Source organism: Petromyzon marinus, chromosome 21, assembly GCF_048934315.1.
Source record: "Petromyzon marinus isolate PM22_M1 ecotype Great Lakes invasive population chromosome 21, UKy_Petmar_22M1.pri1.0, whole genome shotgun sequence".
In the NCBI taxonomy this organism is placed as follows: Eukaryota; Metazoa; Chordata; class Hyperoartia; order Petromyzontiformes; family Petromyzontidae; genus Petromyzon; species Petromyzon marinus.
Window position 1 is genome coordinate 13,364,305 of NC_133687.1, and position 16,737 is coordinate 13,381,041.

General features: G+C 46.9%; 1 protein-coding gene across 3 annotated transcripts in view; it reads right to left on the bottom strand.

Moving 5' to 3' along the window:
- Nucleotides 1–16,737, bottom strand: part of LOC116944600 (cohesin subunit SA-2-like) — a 49,430-nt gene that overhangs the window by 14,133 nt on the left and 18,560 nt on the right. For all 3 annotated transcript variants that reach the window (XM_032958308.2, XM_032958309.2, XM_032958307.2), the window contains exons 9-22: nt 14,348–14,499; nt 13,395–13,468; nt 12,895–13,018; nt 10,806–10,904; nt 9,968–10,047; nt 9,719–9,826; nt 9,177–9,300; nt 8,381–8,504; nt 7,473–7,576; nt 6,751–6,843; nt 6,072–6,161; nt 4,381–4,584; nt 864–934; nt 262–349 (exon numbers count right to left, since the gene is read on the bottom strand). In XM_032958308.2, the coding sequence (XP_032814199.2) occupies nt 262–349; nt 864–934; nt 4,381–4,584; nt 6,072–6,161; nt 6,751–6,843; nt 7,473–7,576; nt 8,381–8,504; nt 9,177–9,300; nt 9,719–9,826; nt 9,968–10,047; nt 10,806–10,904; nt 12,895–13,018; nt 13,395–13,468; nt 14,348–14,499 (1,535 nt within the window). The remainder of the gene's footprint in view (nt 1–261; nt 350–863; nt 935–4,380; nt 4,585–6,071; nt 6,162–6,750; nt 6,844–7,472; nt 7,577–8,380; nt 8,505–9,176; nt 9,301–9,718; nt 9,827–9,967; nt 10,048–10,805; nt 10,905–12,894; nt 13,019–13,394; nt 13,469–14,347; nt 14,500–16,737) is intronic.

Here is a 16,737-nt window from a genome sequence, read left to right on the forward strand (position 1 = left end):
CCTGTATATTTGGATTGCATGTTCTCTCCATGATTGCATGGATATTTCTCCGGGTCCCCCAGTTTTTCCCTCCACATTTAGAATCAAAATGCATTTAGAGTATTTGGCTGCTATACATTTCCACGTGATAAGCCACTTCGTTGGGCTGTCATTTGTGATCAGGTCACTGATGAAAAAGAACTATATAGCTCAGTGGGTCTTGCCTGGTAAAATTACAAAAAGTTTAGTTGAGTTTAGATTGTGGGAGAGGGAAGAAGTCACCTGATCGGGGACATCCCCTCCCTTGTCCGCATGCTTTATGAGAGTCAGACAGCCCTCGTGTACGTCCAGCCTGGTCAGGTCGTGACCACTGAGCAGAAGGCATGCACACACAAGTATAAGACAAAGATCCCCCATTGTTATACACACACACCCCAGAAGACAAAGATCCTCTGTGTAGCTTTTTTACAGATTGTTGGGGCAAGTGCTATTGCAAACACCTACGAAGACTGGCACGGCATATGAAGGGGTGGTGTGGCCAGGACTACACCTGGATGGTTCGTCTCCCAGTGCTGACGTTCATACACTGTGCCAGCTACAATTTTTTTTGAACGGTGATTAGACCGAAGGGGAGGCCCAGGCCTGGTTCAGTTTTTATTTGCCATTGCGGTTAGCCACCGCCAAGAATTCAACTCAGGCGGCTGGGTTCGTAGCGCAGTGTGCACGACGACCAGCACAGCTCTATCCGAGAACGTCAAATTGATTCCTTGTCTCATGACATGACGCAAACAGCACAACCGTGAGAAAAAATTAGGGAAAGGTCGTTTTCGTTATTAATTATTCAACACACGGCTGGTGGTCGGAAAGTCAAATTAAGTGCTCACTTGTAGAATGAGGCCAGTCTCTTCAGCACGGACAGCAAGTCGTAGGCGACGCTGCCATCCGCGTCATAATCCTGGAAATGCACGACAGCAACTTAAAACAAAATTCACTTGTATACCCAGCAAATCCTCACTGAGCCACAAGACTGATTTTAGGAGAGTCCTGCTAGGTTGTTGCAGTAATGTGTCCATGTGTAATCCCAATTGGGTAATTTGGAGGCAATTATTAATTTATTGAGACGTTTGTTTAGGGTCGTTAACCCTTGCCTGCTAAAGTAAATACTCAACCAGGCAAGGGCCCATGGAGATTTTTATTGTTTTGCTCACTAATGGTGGTAAATGCACACCTGCTAATGGAAACACAACAAAGATCCTCTGTATAGCCTTTTTAGGCAGTTAGGGCAAGTACTGTATGTATATTGAACTTCTTTCGCACTGGATGTAGCCAACTATGCTAATCGGAGAGGTGCGACTGTTCTGTTCAGCGAGCACCTAAAAAGACCGACAGCGCTTAAGGGGGTGGTGCGGCCAGCACCACATCCCTGGGCTCCTTTGTCTCACCAGTGCCAATGTTTACGCGCGGCACCAGCTACTCATATGAGGCACGGTCGATCTAGGGGAGTGGCCCAGGACCGGTTGAGATATTCGTAAGTAATCTTTTGTATTCTTAGTTTTTTCGGTAAAGTCACGTTGAAGAGAAACAACAAAATATATATAAAACAATAAAAAATTCTCACGACGTTTCAACCATAACTCAAACGGTCATCATCAGGTGTGTCGGTTTGCATAAATTTATTTTGAAAACGGCATACTTATTTATTTATATAAAAAATTAACGTTTGCGTCACGCGCAACGATTGGCAGTTTGCCCAGGACTAGTCCATCTATTTTTTGAAAAGAGGAGGGGGGAGACGAAATTTGTTTTTATGTATGCTGTCTGAAAGCCACTGTAAGCGTGAACAATCAATCAAGAACTGAAATGATTTATCAAATCTTTCCAATGATTGCTAAGATAGAATCCATCTTCTCGGTTGAAATTGTCTCTGTGCTTGTATATGTGGATAGCCTCATGAACGAATCTCTCATGGAAGCCAGATGGCTTACAAAGAACCTCCGTCTTGGAAAAGTCAATGGCATGTGAGCCTACTGAATTAGAACAATGATCTGCTACGGCCGAGGTGTTGGTCCTACCGTGTTTAAGGTCTGCTTTATGTTCACGAATGCGGTCCGAGATATGGCGTTTGGTTTCTCCAATATAACTACTACCACAGAGGCAACTTAGTTTGTAGACACCAGGGTATTGTATGTCCGGAATCACATCTTTTACAGACGGAACCAGATCACGGATTTTATGTAATGTGTTGAAACGGACCTGGATCTTGTGTTTATTCAAGATTTTGGAGATCTTTTTTGTGATCCCAGCAATGTAGGGTAAAGTGATGGTTTTGAAAGGCTCCTCAAGAGGGTTCTTCTTCATGGTTTGAGTGATAGCTTTGCGGATTGTATAGTCGGAGTAACCATTAGCCCTAAGAGCTTGGTGTACGTGCTTGAGTTCACTGCTTATGTGTTCCTGGTCGGATATGCATTGGGCTCTATGATACAGAGTCTTGATGAGAGAATTCTTCTGTGATGGATGGTGGTGGGAATCCGGTTTCAGATAAGCATCCGTATGGGTAGCTTTCCTGTAGACAGAGTGGCTCATTGAACCATCAGGTCTCTTTTTAATTAGGACATCCAAAAAAGGTATCTTGCCATCTATTTCGACTTCCATGGTAAATCTGATGGCTGGGTGTATGGAAGTGATGTGGTCGAAGAATTGGTCTAGAGCAGGCCGGCCATGTGGCCAGATGACAAAAGTGTCATCCACGTACCTCTTCCATAAGGTTGGGCGCAGAGTGGCAGTCTGGATGGCGTCAGTCTCAAATTTCTCCATGAAAATGTTAGCTATAACTGGAGAAAGGGGGGAGCCCATTGGGGTGCCCTCAGTTTGTTTGTAGAAAGTTCCATTCCAAGTGAAGTATGTATTGGTTAAACAGTGTCTCACCAGGGGGGGTACCTCAGTGTTTAGTCCTTGATGAACCAAGTCTTCAATGATTGCAATGGTGTCAGGTACAGGAACCTTGGTGAATAAGGAAACTACATCAAAACTGACAAGCGGGTCGTCTGGGGACAGGGAAATACCCTTGATTGTTGATACCAGGTGAGTAGAATTTTGTACCGCAGAGGTGGTCTTTCCAGTGAAAGGACGCAGGATTTCAGACAAAAAACGAGCTAGTTTGTAGGTGGGGGAGCTGATAGTAGAGACTATGAGACGAAGAGGTGTATCAACTTTATGTATTTTTGGTAAGCCGTATAATCTTGGTGGCCTGGCAGCAGAAGGTTTCAACGAAAACTGTTTAGATTGATCAATTAATGCGGTTGAATCAGAAATTATCATAGAGCCCAATGCATATCCGACCAGGAACACATAAGCAGTGAACTCAAGCACGTACACCAAGCTCTTAGGGCTAATGGTTACTCCGACTATACAATCCGCAAAGCTATCACTCAAACCATGAAGAAGAACCCTCTTGAGGAGCCTTTCAAAACCATCACTTTACCCTACATTGCTGGGATCACAAAAAAGATCTCCAAAATCTTGAATAAACACAAGATCCAGGTCCGTTTCAACACATTACATAAAATCCGTGATCTGGTTCCGTCTGTAAAAGATGTGATTCCGGACATACAATACCCTGGTGTCTACAAACTAAGTTGCCTCTGTGGTAGTAGTTATATTGGAGAAACCAAACGCCATATCTCGGACCGCATTCGTGAACATAAAGCAGACCTTAAACACGGTAGGACCAACACCTCGGCCGTAGCAGATCATTGTTCTAATTCAGTAGGCTCACATGCCATTGACTTTTCCAAGACGGAGGTTCTTTGTAAGCCATCTGGCTTCCATGAGAGATTCGTTCATGAGGCTATCCACATATACAAGAACAGAGACAATTTCAACCGAGAAGATGGATTCTATCTTAGCAATCATTGGAAAGATTTGATAAATCATTTCAGTTCTTGATTGATTGTTCACGCTTACAGTGGCTTTCAGACAGCATACATAAAAACAAATTTCGTCTCCCCCCTCCTCTTTTCAAAAAATAGATGGACTAGTCCTGGGCAAACTGCCAATCGTTGCGCGTGACGCAAACGTTAATTTTTTATATAAATAAATAAATATGCCGTTTTCAAAATAAATTTATGCAAACCGACACACCTGATGATGACCGTTTGAGTTATGGTCGAAACGTCGTGAGAATTTTTTATTGTTTTATATATATTTTGTTATTTTGTTGTTTCTCTTCAACGTGACTTTACCGAAAAAACTAAGAATATGAATTACTGCAGTCACGAAAGCTTTAAATCAAAATTTAATCTTTTGTAATTAGCGAAACGCAGGGTTTGTGCACGAACCACTACGCTATCGGAGACATGCACAAAGATCCACTACTAAACACACACGTGCATGCAACCCCACCTGCTCCATGAATGCGGGCAAAGCGTGAGCAAAGCGGTCAACGAGGAGGTCCATCAGGCTCGACACGGACACGAGGGCGCGCGAGTGCACGGAGGAGTCGGGGACGGTCAGTGCGACCAGTGCGCGCGAGCACCCATCCAGCACGTCCGGCAAGACGTGCTTCTGCACCACCTCGCCCACCTGGCGCACCAGCGTGTCCAGGTGCTGTGCAAAAACAAAGAACCCCCCATGTATGGCCTTTAACAGATGTTGGAGCAAGTGCTATTAGCGAACACCGATGAATGCTGGCACGGCACATGAGAGAGTGGGTGGCTAGCATCATGCCTGGCCTGGCAGCTTGTCTCCCGAGTGGCCATGTTTACACATTGCACCAGATACTCATTTTAGGCTGAGTCGACCTTGGAGAGATTGCTTCAAATAATCTTCACTGGTGTTGGCCGTGAGGAGGAACTGACCTTGGGTTGCTGGGTTAAAAATGCAGTGCGCTAACTGCTACACTACCGCTCCCCAATACACACACAAAGAAAAAGATCCCCCCTATATAGCCTTATCAGAAGGCTGTTGAGGCAAGTACTGTTCGCGAGCACCTATGAAGGCCCGCATGGTACGAGGGGGTGGGTTGCCAGCACCATGCCTGACTGCCTTTGTCTCCCCAGTGGTGATGTTTACACACTGCACCACAAGTACTCATTTGAGGCCGAGTCGACCTAGAGGAGGCCAAAGTCCTGTTCAGATATTCGTCACTGGTGTTGGCCATAAACGGGAATCAAACTCGGGTTGCCAGGTTCGCAGCGCAGCACTCTAACCGCTGTGCCACCACTCCCCACGCACACAGGTGTACACACACAAAAACACAGATACACAAACACGCACACTCACAGGTATGCACAAACACATGGTTATAGACAGAGATAAACTGTGCATGGTCTTTTAAAAGAGACACGAGCCAAAGAGCAAGAAGCTCTTACTTTGCAGAGATGACTGATTGTCACTGTGTGGTGCCGGGCTTACGAAGCCACGGCGGATAATGTGTTGGCATTATGTGTAGCCCGCTTACTGGGCGTAGTACCAGCCCTAGCGGGGCTTGGGTGAGCGCTGGTCAGCGTGGAGGCACCACGTAGAGTGTGCGGTGCGGGCTCCCGGTGAGGGAGCGAGAGGGAGTATCAGCCAGCCAGGGTTACGTTGGGGCATGATACGCCGGTTGACCTGCCGACACGTGACCGGATGATATTGGAGGGGGGCCACCGGTGGTCGGGGGCCGCTGGGTGGTCACGTGGTATAAAAGAGCTCTCGGGAGCCTTCGGGAAAGAGCTAGAGAGATCTAGAAGGTGGGCGGGGCGAGGGGCGGAGCCAGCCCCAGCCCAGGCCGATATAACGGGGCCCCGTGAGGGGCTCGGGGTTCTTCGTGTTGCCGGTGATGAAGAGCCACGTCGGCTCGGGACCCAGCTTGTGGTCCATGCCGGGATAGCAAACCGTGTCTAGTTCTACCGTAGCGTGGCTAGTTGAGCATTCAACACCCAAGTGTAGGCTGTTATGTTATGTTGAGTTACTTAATAAAGTGTTGCTCCCAAGGCAACGTCTGCGACTCAGTTGGACTCACTACATATATAACCACGTAGTAGCCCATTGACATCAGGAACATCCTGCACAGGGAGAATATGGGGGTAAAAGACAAACAGCCTCACAGGTACCTTTTCCAGTCTCCCATTGGTGTAGACCTCAAGGGCGAAGTACATCGGCACTTGGAGCAAATTCACCACATTCTCTTCATCCACCGCATACTTAGAGAGAACAGACACACACACATGAACAATCAGGCACACGCATATACACCAAGGCATGTATGCACGCGCATACATAAGCATGTGCACGCGCACGCAAACGTGTACAAACACGTGTACATGTGCACATAGAGTTGAATGTGAAAGTAACCTTCATACAAAAGTACAGCAAAGCACTACACTATATAAATATGAACTATAATTAGTTATGGGAACGTGATATCGTGGTTATGGTTTACGCAGGAAAGCCTCCATGTCTCTTTTTCAGGAGGGTCTTGCAATATTGTTTCAATAGAGGGCTACGGTGGCTACGGAAATTTTCATGACGCCGACGCGCAATGGTCTACTCTTGCGAATGGCGCCAAGGGATTTTTCACATCTACTCTGAAGCAGACTGCGTTTATTTGCTTTTTGTAAAAACACTCCCCGCAATACCAACCAGAGCAGTCGCTGGATTCAAAACCGTGAGCCTCTGCAACCTGCGGCGAACGGGCCGCTATGCCAATGCCCAATAGCCATGGAGTAAAAAATGGCCTCGTGTAATCCCAGTGACGGTGTGCAGGTGGTGGCGTCTGCCCCCGGGGCCCACCTTGGCAAGAAGCTGTGGCATGGCGATGATGAAATGCTGCGTGAGCCGCATCTGCTCGTCTTGTTTGTTCTTTTTCTCTTTGGCCGACTGAGTCTGGGGAGGAAGAGACCCCAGAGGATGCTCTTCAGGCACAGGTGATGGTGGTGCACGCAAAGACCACAGGATGATGATGATTTGTCAGGAAGCATTGATATTTTTTCATTTCCTTTTGGTTCAGTCTCAATTATGTTCCTCTCCCTTCTCGCAACAGGTCCTGTCCAAGCCAACTTACTTTTTTTGACAACGGGCCGTATACTACAAAGTAAAAAAACCTTGCTGCTTCATCCACTGTGATCTGGTCATTCTCACCTGGTTTCATAATCCAAGGGTGGTTGACGCAAGTTTCAAGAGAAACACAAAATCTAACTGCAAAATTTGTTTTAATAAACTTTACAACTTATAGTCACAAGGCTGCAAAAATGAAAGTTGGTCTGTTAAACGCTCACACATGTGACAATTTAGGTCAGGTGAAGGAGGTTTTCCCAACAAGAATTTGGCCAGATCACTATGTGGAACAAACCAAAAGCCAATTGTGAATCATAGTTATATTGTCTGTGAAAGCACTCTTGTATAACTTGAGAAAATGTAACAAAATCATTATCAGGTCATATGTTCAAACCATGTAAATCTACTGCTGGATGGCGCGAGTACACGGCAGCGTGAATGGGGGAGGAGGCGCGTACCTTGCGACTGGAGAGGCGGCCAATGGGCGGGAGGCCCTCAGCAGCCTGCTTCACACAGCAAACCATGATGTCGATGAGGCCCGCCTCCTCTTTGTCCGAGAGGCCTTTGTGTTGGGGGGGTAAATGAGGAACGATGCAAACAGACGAAGATCCCCCAACTGCTCTTTTCTTCCGTGACATTAAATAAATTGCTGAATATTAAAGACGTCCAGTGGATGCCGACGACTATGTACAAGAAACTGCCGCGTCGATAAAATGGTACGCCAAGCGGTTAAAACATAAAATCAATAACAAAACGTATAGGTATACTTACATTCAATTCAAATGCAGCCCTGATCACCATCTTGGGCGATTCCTATTTAAGAATTAATTGTATTTGTCTAATTGTTTTTTTACCCTTTTATCTGGAAACAAAACTGACAGCTTTGTTACAAGGCTCTAAGAAAAGCCGTCTCTCGGGTGTGGACCAATCAATTTCAAGGACAGTACATACATTATCAGAGTTATGTTTTTTGTTTGCATTCCGACCGCAGGTATTGTGGTCAATGCAAGCATGACTCCTTGTAAAAAAGCTGTCAGTTTTGTTGCCAGATAAAAGGGTAAAAAAACAATTATCATATTTTTCTACTGGCAAAGGAGGTGGTCAATGGTGTATTTGTCTCGTTTGTATTGTTTCTCATCTTACCATCTTGTTTGTGTGCCTTTCCTTTCTAGCGACGTATCCCACCCAAACGCACCAACTTCATTCTAAGTCTCACACACTTCTTCCAATCCATGCGTTCCTCTGTCCCCTCTTGGCGTAAACCTCAAGCGTGTGCCTTTCTGTGTACTCGGCGTCGCTGGGCATCATTACAGCACTCCCTGGGGGGGGGGGGGGGCAATGATTCCCCACTCCCAGGGCCACTTACCCTCGTTGGGGCTGTTGGCATTATGCGTGGGCAGTAGAAGGCTCGTCATGGCCTCCCAGTCATGCAGCTCCTCCCGTGCGTGCTCCCACAGGCTGTCCACCATGTACGCCGCGTGCTGGTGCATCTGGAAGCAACACAAAGGTCCCCCGCGTAGCCTTGAACAGACCGCTGGGGCGAGGTGTTGTTAGCGAGCACCTATACAGGCCGGCACGGCACCCAACAGGCGCATTTGTCTCCCGAGTGCTGATGTACTCATTTAAGGTTGAGTTGACCAAGGAGTGGAATCCATTCCTAATTCTCGCAGACTAATGGAACTCCTCATGCAACTTTCCTTTTTCATATTCATTTGCATATTATAAATGACAGGGGTGGCACAGTGGTAACACTTATGCTCCACTGCAAGCAGGCCCTGGGTTCAATTCCCAACTCAGGCCCCTTTCTGTGTGGGGTTTTGTAAGTTATCCTTTTTTAATGGGTTTCCAACAGGTTCTCCAGTTTCCTTGCATGGCTGAACAAAAAGAACACGCAATGTAACGGGTCCAAATATCCCAATGCCGAAATATTACCTGCAAATTACTCCATTGGACTAAACCCATGGCAACATTACAATTCTTGCTCCCAAATACACAAAAAAACTTGGCAGGACCCCCACCCCCATAAAAGTCTTGAGAATCAGCAACGTTTTCCTGGGTAAACAAGCAAAACAATTTAAAATATTTTGGCACAGATGAAAAATTATTTGCTCGAACCATCAGAGAAACCCAGCTGTGCTGTCTCATCCTCTAAGCCAACTCACTTCACTCTCAAGCAAGAAGGAAACGAGCAAGCGCAGAAGAGTCGTGTTCTTCTCCGTCCTCCTCCGGCTGTGGGAGCCCATGTCCTCCTCATCGTCATAGCTATTGCTGATGTAAGAATGCAACCTGCAATGAAAGCAAGTGCCATGAACACAAATAACAGCGAAACTAAATTTATTTAACCAGGTAAGGCAAACTGAGCTTAACGAAGTGGATTACATCATGTGGAGATTTATAGCAGCCAAATACTCTAAACGCATGCTTCTAGATGTGGAGGGAAAAACCGGAAGACCCGGAGAAGAATCCACGTGACCATGAAGAAAACATGCAAACTCCAAATAAACAGGCGTCAGGGTCGGGATCGAACCCACGACCTCCTGTATACCAGGCGAGGTAGATAACATTTCGCCACTGAAGCACCCCACGTGCCCATTCACTCACCTCCTTACTCGCTCACCTGCTTCCACACTGAACTTCTCACTCGTTCGCCCACTCACTAACCCAATCTCAGTCTGTTTGTCCACCAACTCACTCGCCGACTCACTTCTTGTAGAGGAACTCGCCGGCAGCTGTGGCCAGTTGTCGGTGCATAGAGAACACCATGCTGTAGACATTCTTACAGTCCTCCACTGACAGCGATTCTTCATTGTTCCTGCAAACGGCAGCGCACACTCCACTGTAAATAAGAGCAACTGCTGTTGTTATCAGGCCGCTTGAGTTCACGTGGTGCGGCAGGCGGGCGGATGAGGGATTGGTGGAGCAGAGGACGTGTGTTGGGTGCTCGTCCACTCACTCGAGAATGCTGACGAGGACTTGTGTGGCCTTGACAGCCACATCCAACTCCTTGTCATTCACCATTGAAACAATCCGCTCCTGGAACAATAGCAGCATCACTACCATCACCCACTGTTTTCATTGTAATTGTCATGAACATCGTCATCATCATCATCATCACCAATATCAACATAACAATTATCATTAAACCATTACAAGGATCAAGATTAGTCACAAACATCAAAATCATCATTACCATGACAAACTTATCAACATCATTACAACTGTGATAATCTTCACTTTCACCACCATTATCGTCAACACAAACACTACTCCTGTTATAAACAACATCAGCACTACCGTCATTATCAACACCAAAATTATCACGGCAGTTTTAAAAAACATCACCCCCACCATTATCATGAGCGATTTGCATTACCTACATAATTAACATTACCAATAATCGTCACTACTGTCATATTGACTTCAGAAAAACAGGTGGCCATGGGCAGAACCACATTGCTAGGAGGAATATTGGCCGATTGTCGATTGAGCCATGGAGCGGCAGCAAAAGTAACACGTCAAGAGTTCACCCACCGCGGAGGAGCGATGAAATCCGCTCGTGCGGAAGAGCTTCGCGAGACTGTGACGAACGGCAATAGCTTGAGGATAGATCATGGCTGGTGATTATGAAATAATAATATGCAACCAGGTGGCACTGTTGCAAAACACCCACAACTGAAGAAGTTGGAAATTCAAACCCAAGATTGGAGCATCAACTTAGCCCACGCTCAACACAGAATTTTGCAGGCAACATTTATGGATCGCGATTCATGAGACGATGTGCAACCGCGCACCTTGAAGCGTTTTGTGAAGAGTTCCAGCTTCAGGAAGAATTCCTTCTCCGAGTAGAGGCCCTGGAGAGCGGAGAGGCATCGCAACCTCACCTCTCCTTGCTGTGGACAAAGACGATAATATACAACAGCAGCACAAGGACCAAACACAAGATTATTATTGTTACACTTGTTTGCATAGGAAAGTCTCACCAAGTCAAGTTTTTTGCAGTAGGAAGCAATATTAATGTGTCATCCAAATTGAGTAATTTGCAGGTAATGTTTCAGCATTGGGATGTTTGGCTAATACCAGTAACACTATATTTCTTTAACTTTTGGAGGAAGCTGGAGGATGCAGAGGAAACTCATGCAGAACAGAGCAGAGGGAGAACAAGTGTAACCACTGCGCCACCACCGTGCTGCCCAACACCACCGTCAACAACATCAGCACGATTTTCAAAGCCAATAATACCACCACCACCAACAGCTGCTCCAGAATTGTATCTAATGCCAAAGCAAGGAGGGGGATTGTGGACGATTTCCCAAGCTGTCAAAGAATCGAACTCATTTTCATAGAGACAGAATCCTTCATTCATATGAACAGGATTCAGTGGCAATGAAAATAATGACCAAATAACCTGGAATGCACCCAATAGTGCCAGATGTCAAAAGCTAAGCAGGTCTGAGCTGGGATAGGGCAATGACGCACAACCATTGTGCATAAAAGGTGTTATAGGCTATATTCTTAGCTCTTTCGGTAAAGTCACATTGAAGAGAAACAATAAAATAATAAAATATATATTAAACAATAAAAATTCTCACGAAGTTTCGACCATAACACAAACGGTCATCATCAGGTGTGAAAAACCAACGGCAAGAAACATTTGAAAGAAGTGTCGGTTCACCATTTATTTATTTTCAAGCGGCGTTTTACCTTATTTATAAAAACCATTAGCGCCACAACAAGCGATTTGGCAGTTATATATATTTTATTATTTTATTGTTTCCCTTCAACGTGACTTTACCGAAAGAGCTAAGAATATGACTGACTGCAGTCACGAAAGCTTTAAATCAAAATTTAGTGTTATAGGCTGCCAGGCAGCAGATGCCAGTGGATAAAACCTATCATTGGACTGTATTTTTATGCTCTGATGTCCAACGACCACCTTCACAAAAATGCATTGACCAGCAAGGTAAAGTATGGAAAAATAACCCATATGACCCGCGTGGTAATCCAACAGTGGATTGACAAAAAAATAGCTGTACAGGTACATGTAGAAACCTTGATTGGAGCGAATGTGATCATTGTCCATTCCAATCGAACGCCACAAGAGGGCGCGCCAATGCCGACTGAACCCCATTCAAACCGATGAAGACTAACGTGGGAATTGACTATATAAACAATTGAGAGAATCCTGCAGCAAACACCTACGGGTAAGATAATAGGATTCGAATTCAACTGCAATAGGAATTGTCCAGTACTAATTCACGATTCTATTCAACTCTTCACGTATTATTTTTTTGTATGGCAGGGTGATTGTCAACCTTTCTATGTTGATGCCGAGGTTGTCGAGAGCCAGTTGAGGGCTACAGGAGTGATGATGTAAAGGTCTGAGAAGTACCCAGCCAACCCTTCAGTGACATTAGCCGTCGTTAGGAATCGAACCCAGATAACGGTGTTCATATCGCAGTGCAAAAAACTGATGTTAGCCATGGTCAAAAATATTCACTGCATTTTGCCGTGATTCGGAAACGCCACTGATGTTAGCTGTGGTCATAGCGCAGGGTACAAACTACCGAACCAATGCTTCACCAGTACAGCACACACTTTTGTAACGTGAGGTTTTTGTTATTCAGTGCCACGGGTAACCAGACAAGTGGGAAGGCAGCCAGAACCGGCACTAACCATGTCCCCCAAGTTCTCTGTTTAACCAACTCCACTAAGCAGTGTTAATTAATGTAGGAGGAAACCAAAGTATATTTTTATTATCATTGTATCAATATAAACATGCATTTAAAAAACGGATACATTCTCACACGCATCATTCAATGCATGTACCACGAGCATGAAAATAAATTGTAATCATTGAATCTCGACGCCTCCACTGCTTACCTTGTCGTTGAGAGTCCAGCCAATGTACTTGAGGTAACCATCATCGAGGAATACGTCACTGTAGGCCTTCATCCACACTCCAATCTCCTCCATGCACAGGGCTCGGATCTCTGGGAACGAATCCCTGCACACACACATCACCCCTACAGCCCTTGCACTGTTGGGCTAAGTGCTGCGAGCGAGCACCTATTAAGGGACAACACAACAGAGGAGAGTGGTGGTGTTGTGGCCAGCACCACACCAGATCGCCTTTGTCTCACCAGTGCTGATGTTTACACAGCAAACTATTTAAGCACCAATAAACCTAGGGGAGGGCCCAGGACTGGTTCCAATATCACTCAAAGATGTCAGCCTTGACCTGGAATCGAACCCGGGTCGTCATGTTTGCAGCAGTGTGCTAACTACCTGCCATGCACGCATGCACGCTCTTGCACCGATACATCGTCACCTCACTGATACCCATTGCATAGGAGCACAGCATTAGGTAAAAAAACACTCACCGGTAGCGATGTACAAAGACAGACTTGAAAATAGAACGCATCATATTCTCCACATCCTCCTGATGTTCATTCAACTGCAAACGTGAGTGACATAAAAAGTGGAGTTTATCACCATCAAAATAATTATCATTCACAGCAATTCAGCATCAACATAATAAATATTATAACTTTACATTCATCACTAACATCACAATTATATTTTCTTCCTCGTCGAACACCAAAAGTGCCATTAGAGCTCCTGATGTATGTCAATCAGGATACAAATGTGGTATTCTCAATATAATTACCATCGATTAATCATCAATGTATCATCACTATGACGGTAATGTAATATAGCTTCATCAACAACTGCATATTACATGTTGATATATGGATCAGGAACATGGGACAGTGAGAAAGTGGAACAAAAGATAAATAAGAGCGTCAAAGCAGCATGGCATGAGGTGCACGTTTGATCTTTGTTGCAAGAGACAGAAAGATGAACACACAGGATGAGAGAATGTACACAAGTTCAAGAAATCGTATTGACTGTTAAGAATATCAGGCTTGGGCAGGGTACATCTCTCCAAGAGACGACAGCCGGTGGTCGAGACCATCAGAAGTTGCAGCCAATGGAAGCAACACACCAGAAGGCACGTCCACTGCTTAGACCAGGGGTCGTCAAGCAAAATACCAAGAAGTTACATTTTTTAGAACTGGGTAATTTTTTTTTAAAATATATATAAAGTTCAAGAGCCGCAACGCATGTGAAAAACCTCATGAAGCAGTCGTTAAAGAGCCACATGCGGCTCCGGAGCTGCAGGTTGCAGACCCCTGGCTTAGACGAAGCAATGAAATTGGCCGATCTCTGGCAGCAAGATATTGCTGCATTGCGTGACCGCGAGAGATGGCGATGGCTTGGGGGCCTTCAGCAAGCAGCAGACAGATCAAGGGCACGTGGGTGTCATCCCTACCTGCTTGATGGTGTTGAGCAGCCCCTCGATCTTGTCCACGGCCCTGAGCCTGGGCTCCTTGCTGCGCTCGGCCTGCAGCTGTCGCGAGGCGTTCTCTAAGCTCCCAGTTAGAGACAAGGACACCTCCACAAGCCCCGTCTGCAGCTTCAGGGCTGAGCACACACACGGGAAGTCGCGAACACATGGCGGGGACTCGCACGAGGGATCAGAAGATCCCAACCACGAGGGATCACAAACACAAGGGTTCATGAATGGTAGGGGTATACTGATCCTCCCCCCTTCCCCTGATAACGGTTCAGTGCTGCAATTTTATTAAAGACTCAATATATATGTACATTAGTTTTGTTTGCCTTCGTCTTTCTGCGTTTCTGTGCCGTGTGTCCGAATGGCTATGTCTCCGTGCTTTCCTGCATCTCGATTTGTCTGTGTGTATGTCGATGCGAATTTATCTGTCAATGTCTGTGTCGCTGTGTGTATCTGTGTCTGATCCGGCAAAACAACCCCCTACCTCCTCGCGGTGCCGGACGGGCAACTCTGTCGTGGACAGTGCTGTGGGGGGAGATCCAATTTTGATTGGCTCCTCCCCTCATGTCATATGTGTCCACCACAGGGGCTAAACGGGGGCTCTGGACGGGTGCGAGGGGCTGGTAACCCCTCCACCTTCAATTAATTACCACGAAACCACGAGTTAAACTGAAATATGTAACTAATAAGCTTGTGCTGGAGGCCCCGGGGGGCCAGGCGTCTATGGCGTCTCCTGGCCAAACCCCAATTGGCGGAGCCAGGAGATTGAATACCTACCCTCGGGGCTACTCCAAAAACAACGAAAAGCCACTATGGGTGGCCACGTGGAATGTTCGAACGCTCACTGCGGTGGAGAGCCTGCCACTCCTCTGTCGGGAGCTGGACCGGTACCGCCTGGATCTATGCGGCATTCAGGAGGTCCGGTGGACCGGCTCTGGCTCCTGCCACCATGAGGGGTGGACAGTCCTCTACTCGGGGCAGCAGACTGCCAAACAACAGGCTGTGGCTCTTCTTTTGAACAAAAGAATGACGGGGGCGTGGGAGCGTGGCGGTGAGGTGTGGGAAGCTGTAAGCCCCAGGCTACTTTGGGCTCGCCTTCCCATCAACCGGAGGCGAGGAATGGTGGTCGTGGTTACTTATGCCCCCACCGAAGATGAACATCCGTGGAGGGATGCAGGCAAAGCCGATGAGTCAGATGCCTTCTATGACCTCCTGTCACAGGTGCTGGCTAAAGTGGCCCCTCGGGATAGAGTCATCCTGTTGGGTGACTTCAATGCCCGAGTTGGTCATGATACTGGCACCTGGTCTGGAGTGATTGGAGGGCATGGGCCAGATCAGCTCAATAACAACGGTAGGAGGCTGCTAGATTTTTGTGCAGCCCATGGGCTTGTAATTACCAACATGCTGTTCCGGCATCGGCGCATCCACACAACATCATGGATGCATGCCGGGTCCAAGCAAGAACATCTGCTGGACTACATAGTGACGGACCAGCGGATGCGAGCCCATGTCCTTGACACCAGGACCTACCGTGGAGCTGATCTGCCCTCTGACCATCGACTAGTCATCTGTAAGATGCGCCTGCCATTCTTCCACTCCGGTGGTGGGTGTACACCCAGGACCCCATTCCGACCTAAAGTGGCCTGGTCTCAGTTATCTGATGAAAGTTGCAAGCGAGAATTTCATCATCGCTTGCGGCTGGGATTGGCATCGTCCCCGACTCCTCCTGATGTCGAGGGTAAATGGGCGAGGTTTAGGACTGTGACTCATGCAGCTGCAATGGCTGCTTTAGGTACGTGGTCCAGACCTCCCCAGAGACCCTGGCTGACAGAGGAGGTGTTCAGGATGGTTGAGAAAAAGCGACAGGCCCACTGTCATCGGCTACAGAATCCCACGTCAGAGAATGAGGAGGCTTACCGCAGCCTTCGCTCGGAGGTTCGGAGAGCCGTGAGGCGCTGCAAGGATGGGTGGTGGTCGCGGGTTGCTGAGGAGATGGAGTCTGCCTCAGTGGCCCGTGATCACAAATCTCTATTTAACTCAATCAAAAAAGTAACCTGCAGCGCCACACCTATTACCATCATTAGGGGAAAAAACGGTGATCCAATCTCCGACCCCCAGGAACAGGTTTGCAGATTTGCTGAGCATTTCTGTGAGGTCCTGGGGGAGGGAAAATCCCTCAGCCAGGAAACACATCGTGGTACAAAGTGAGGATGACCCTGCTGAGGCTGCGGTGCCTTAAATATTGGAAGAAGTCACCCCCTGTGAGTGGCTGGCTGAGGTGCCATCTGCTGAGGAAGTACTGAAGGCGATCCGGAGTCTGAGACCAGGAAAGGCAGCGGGCAGAGATGATCTCCCAAGCGAAATGC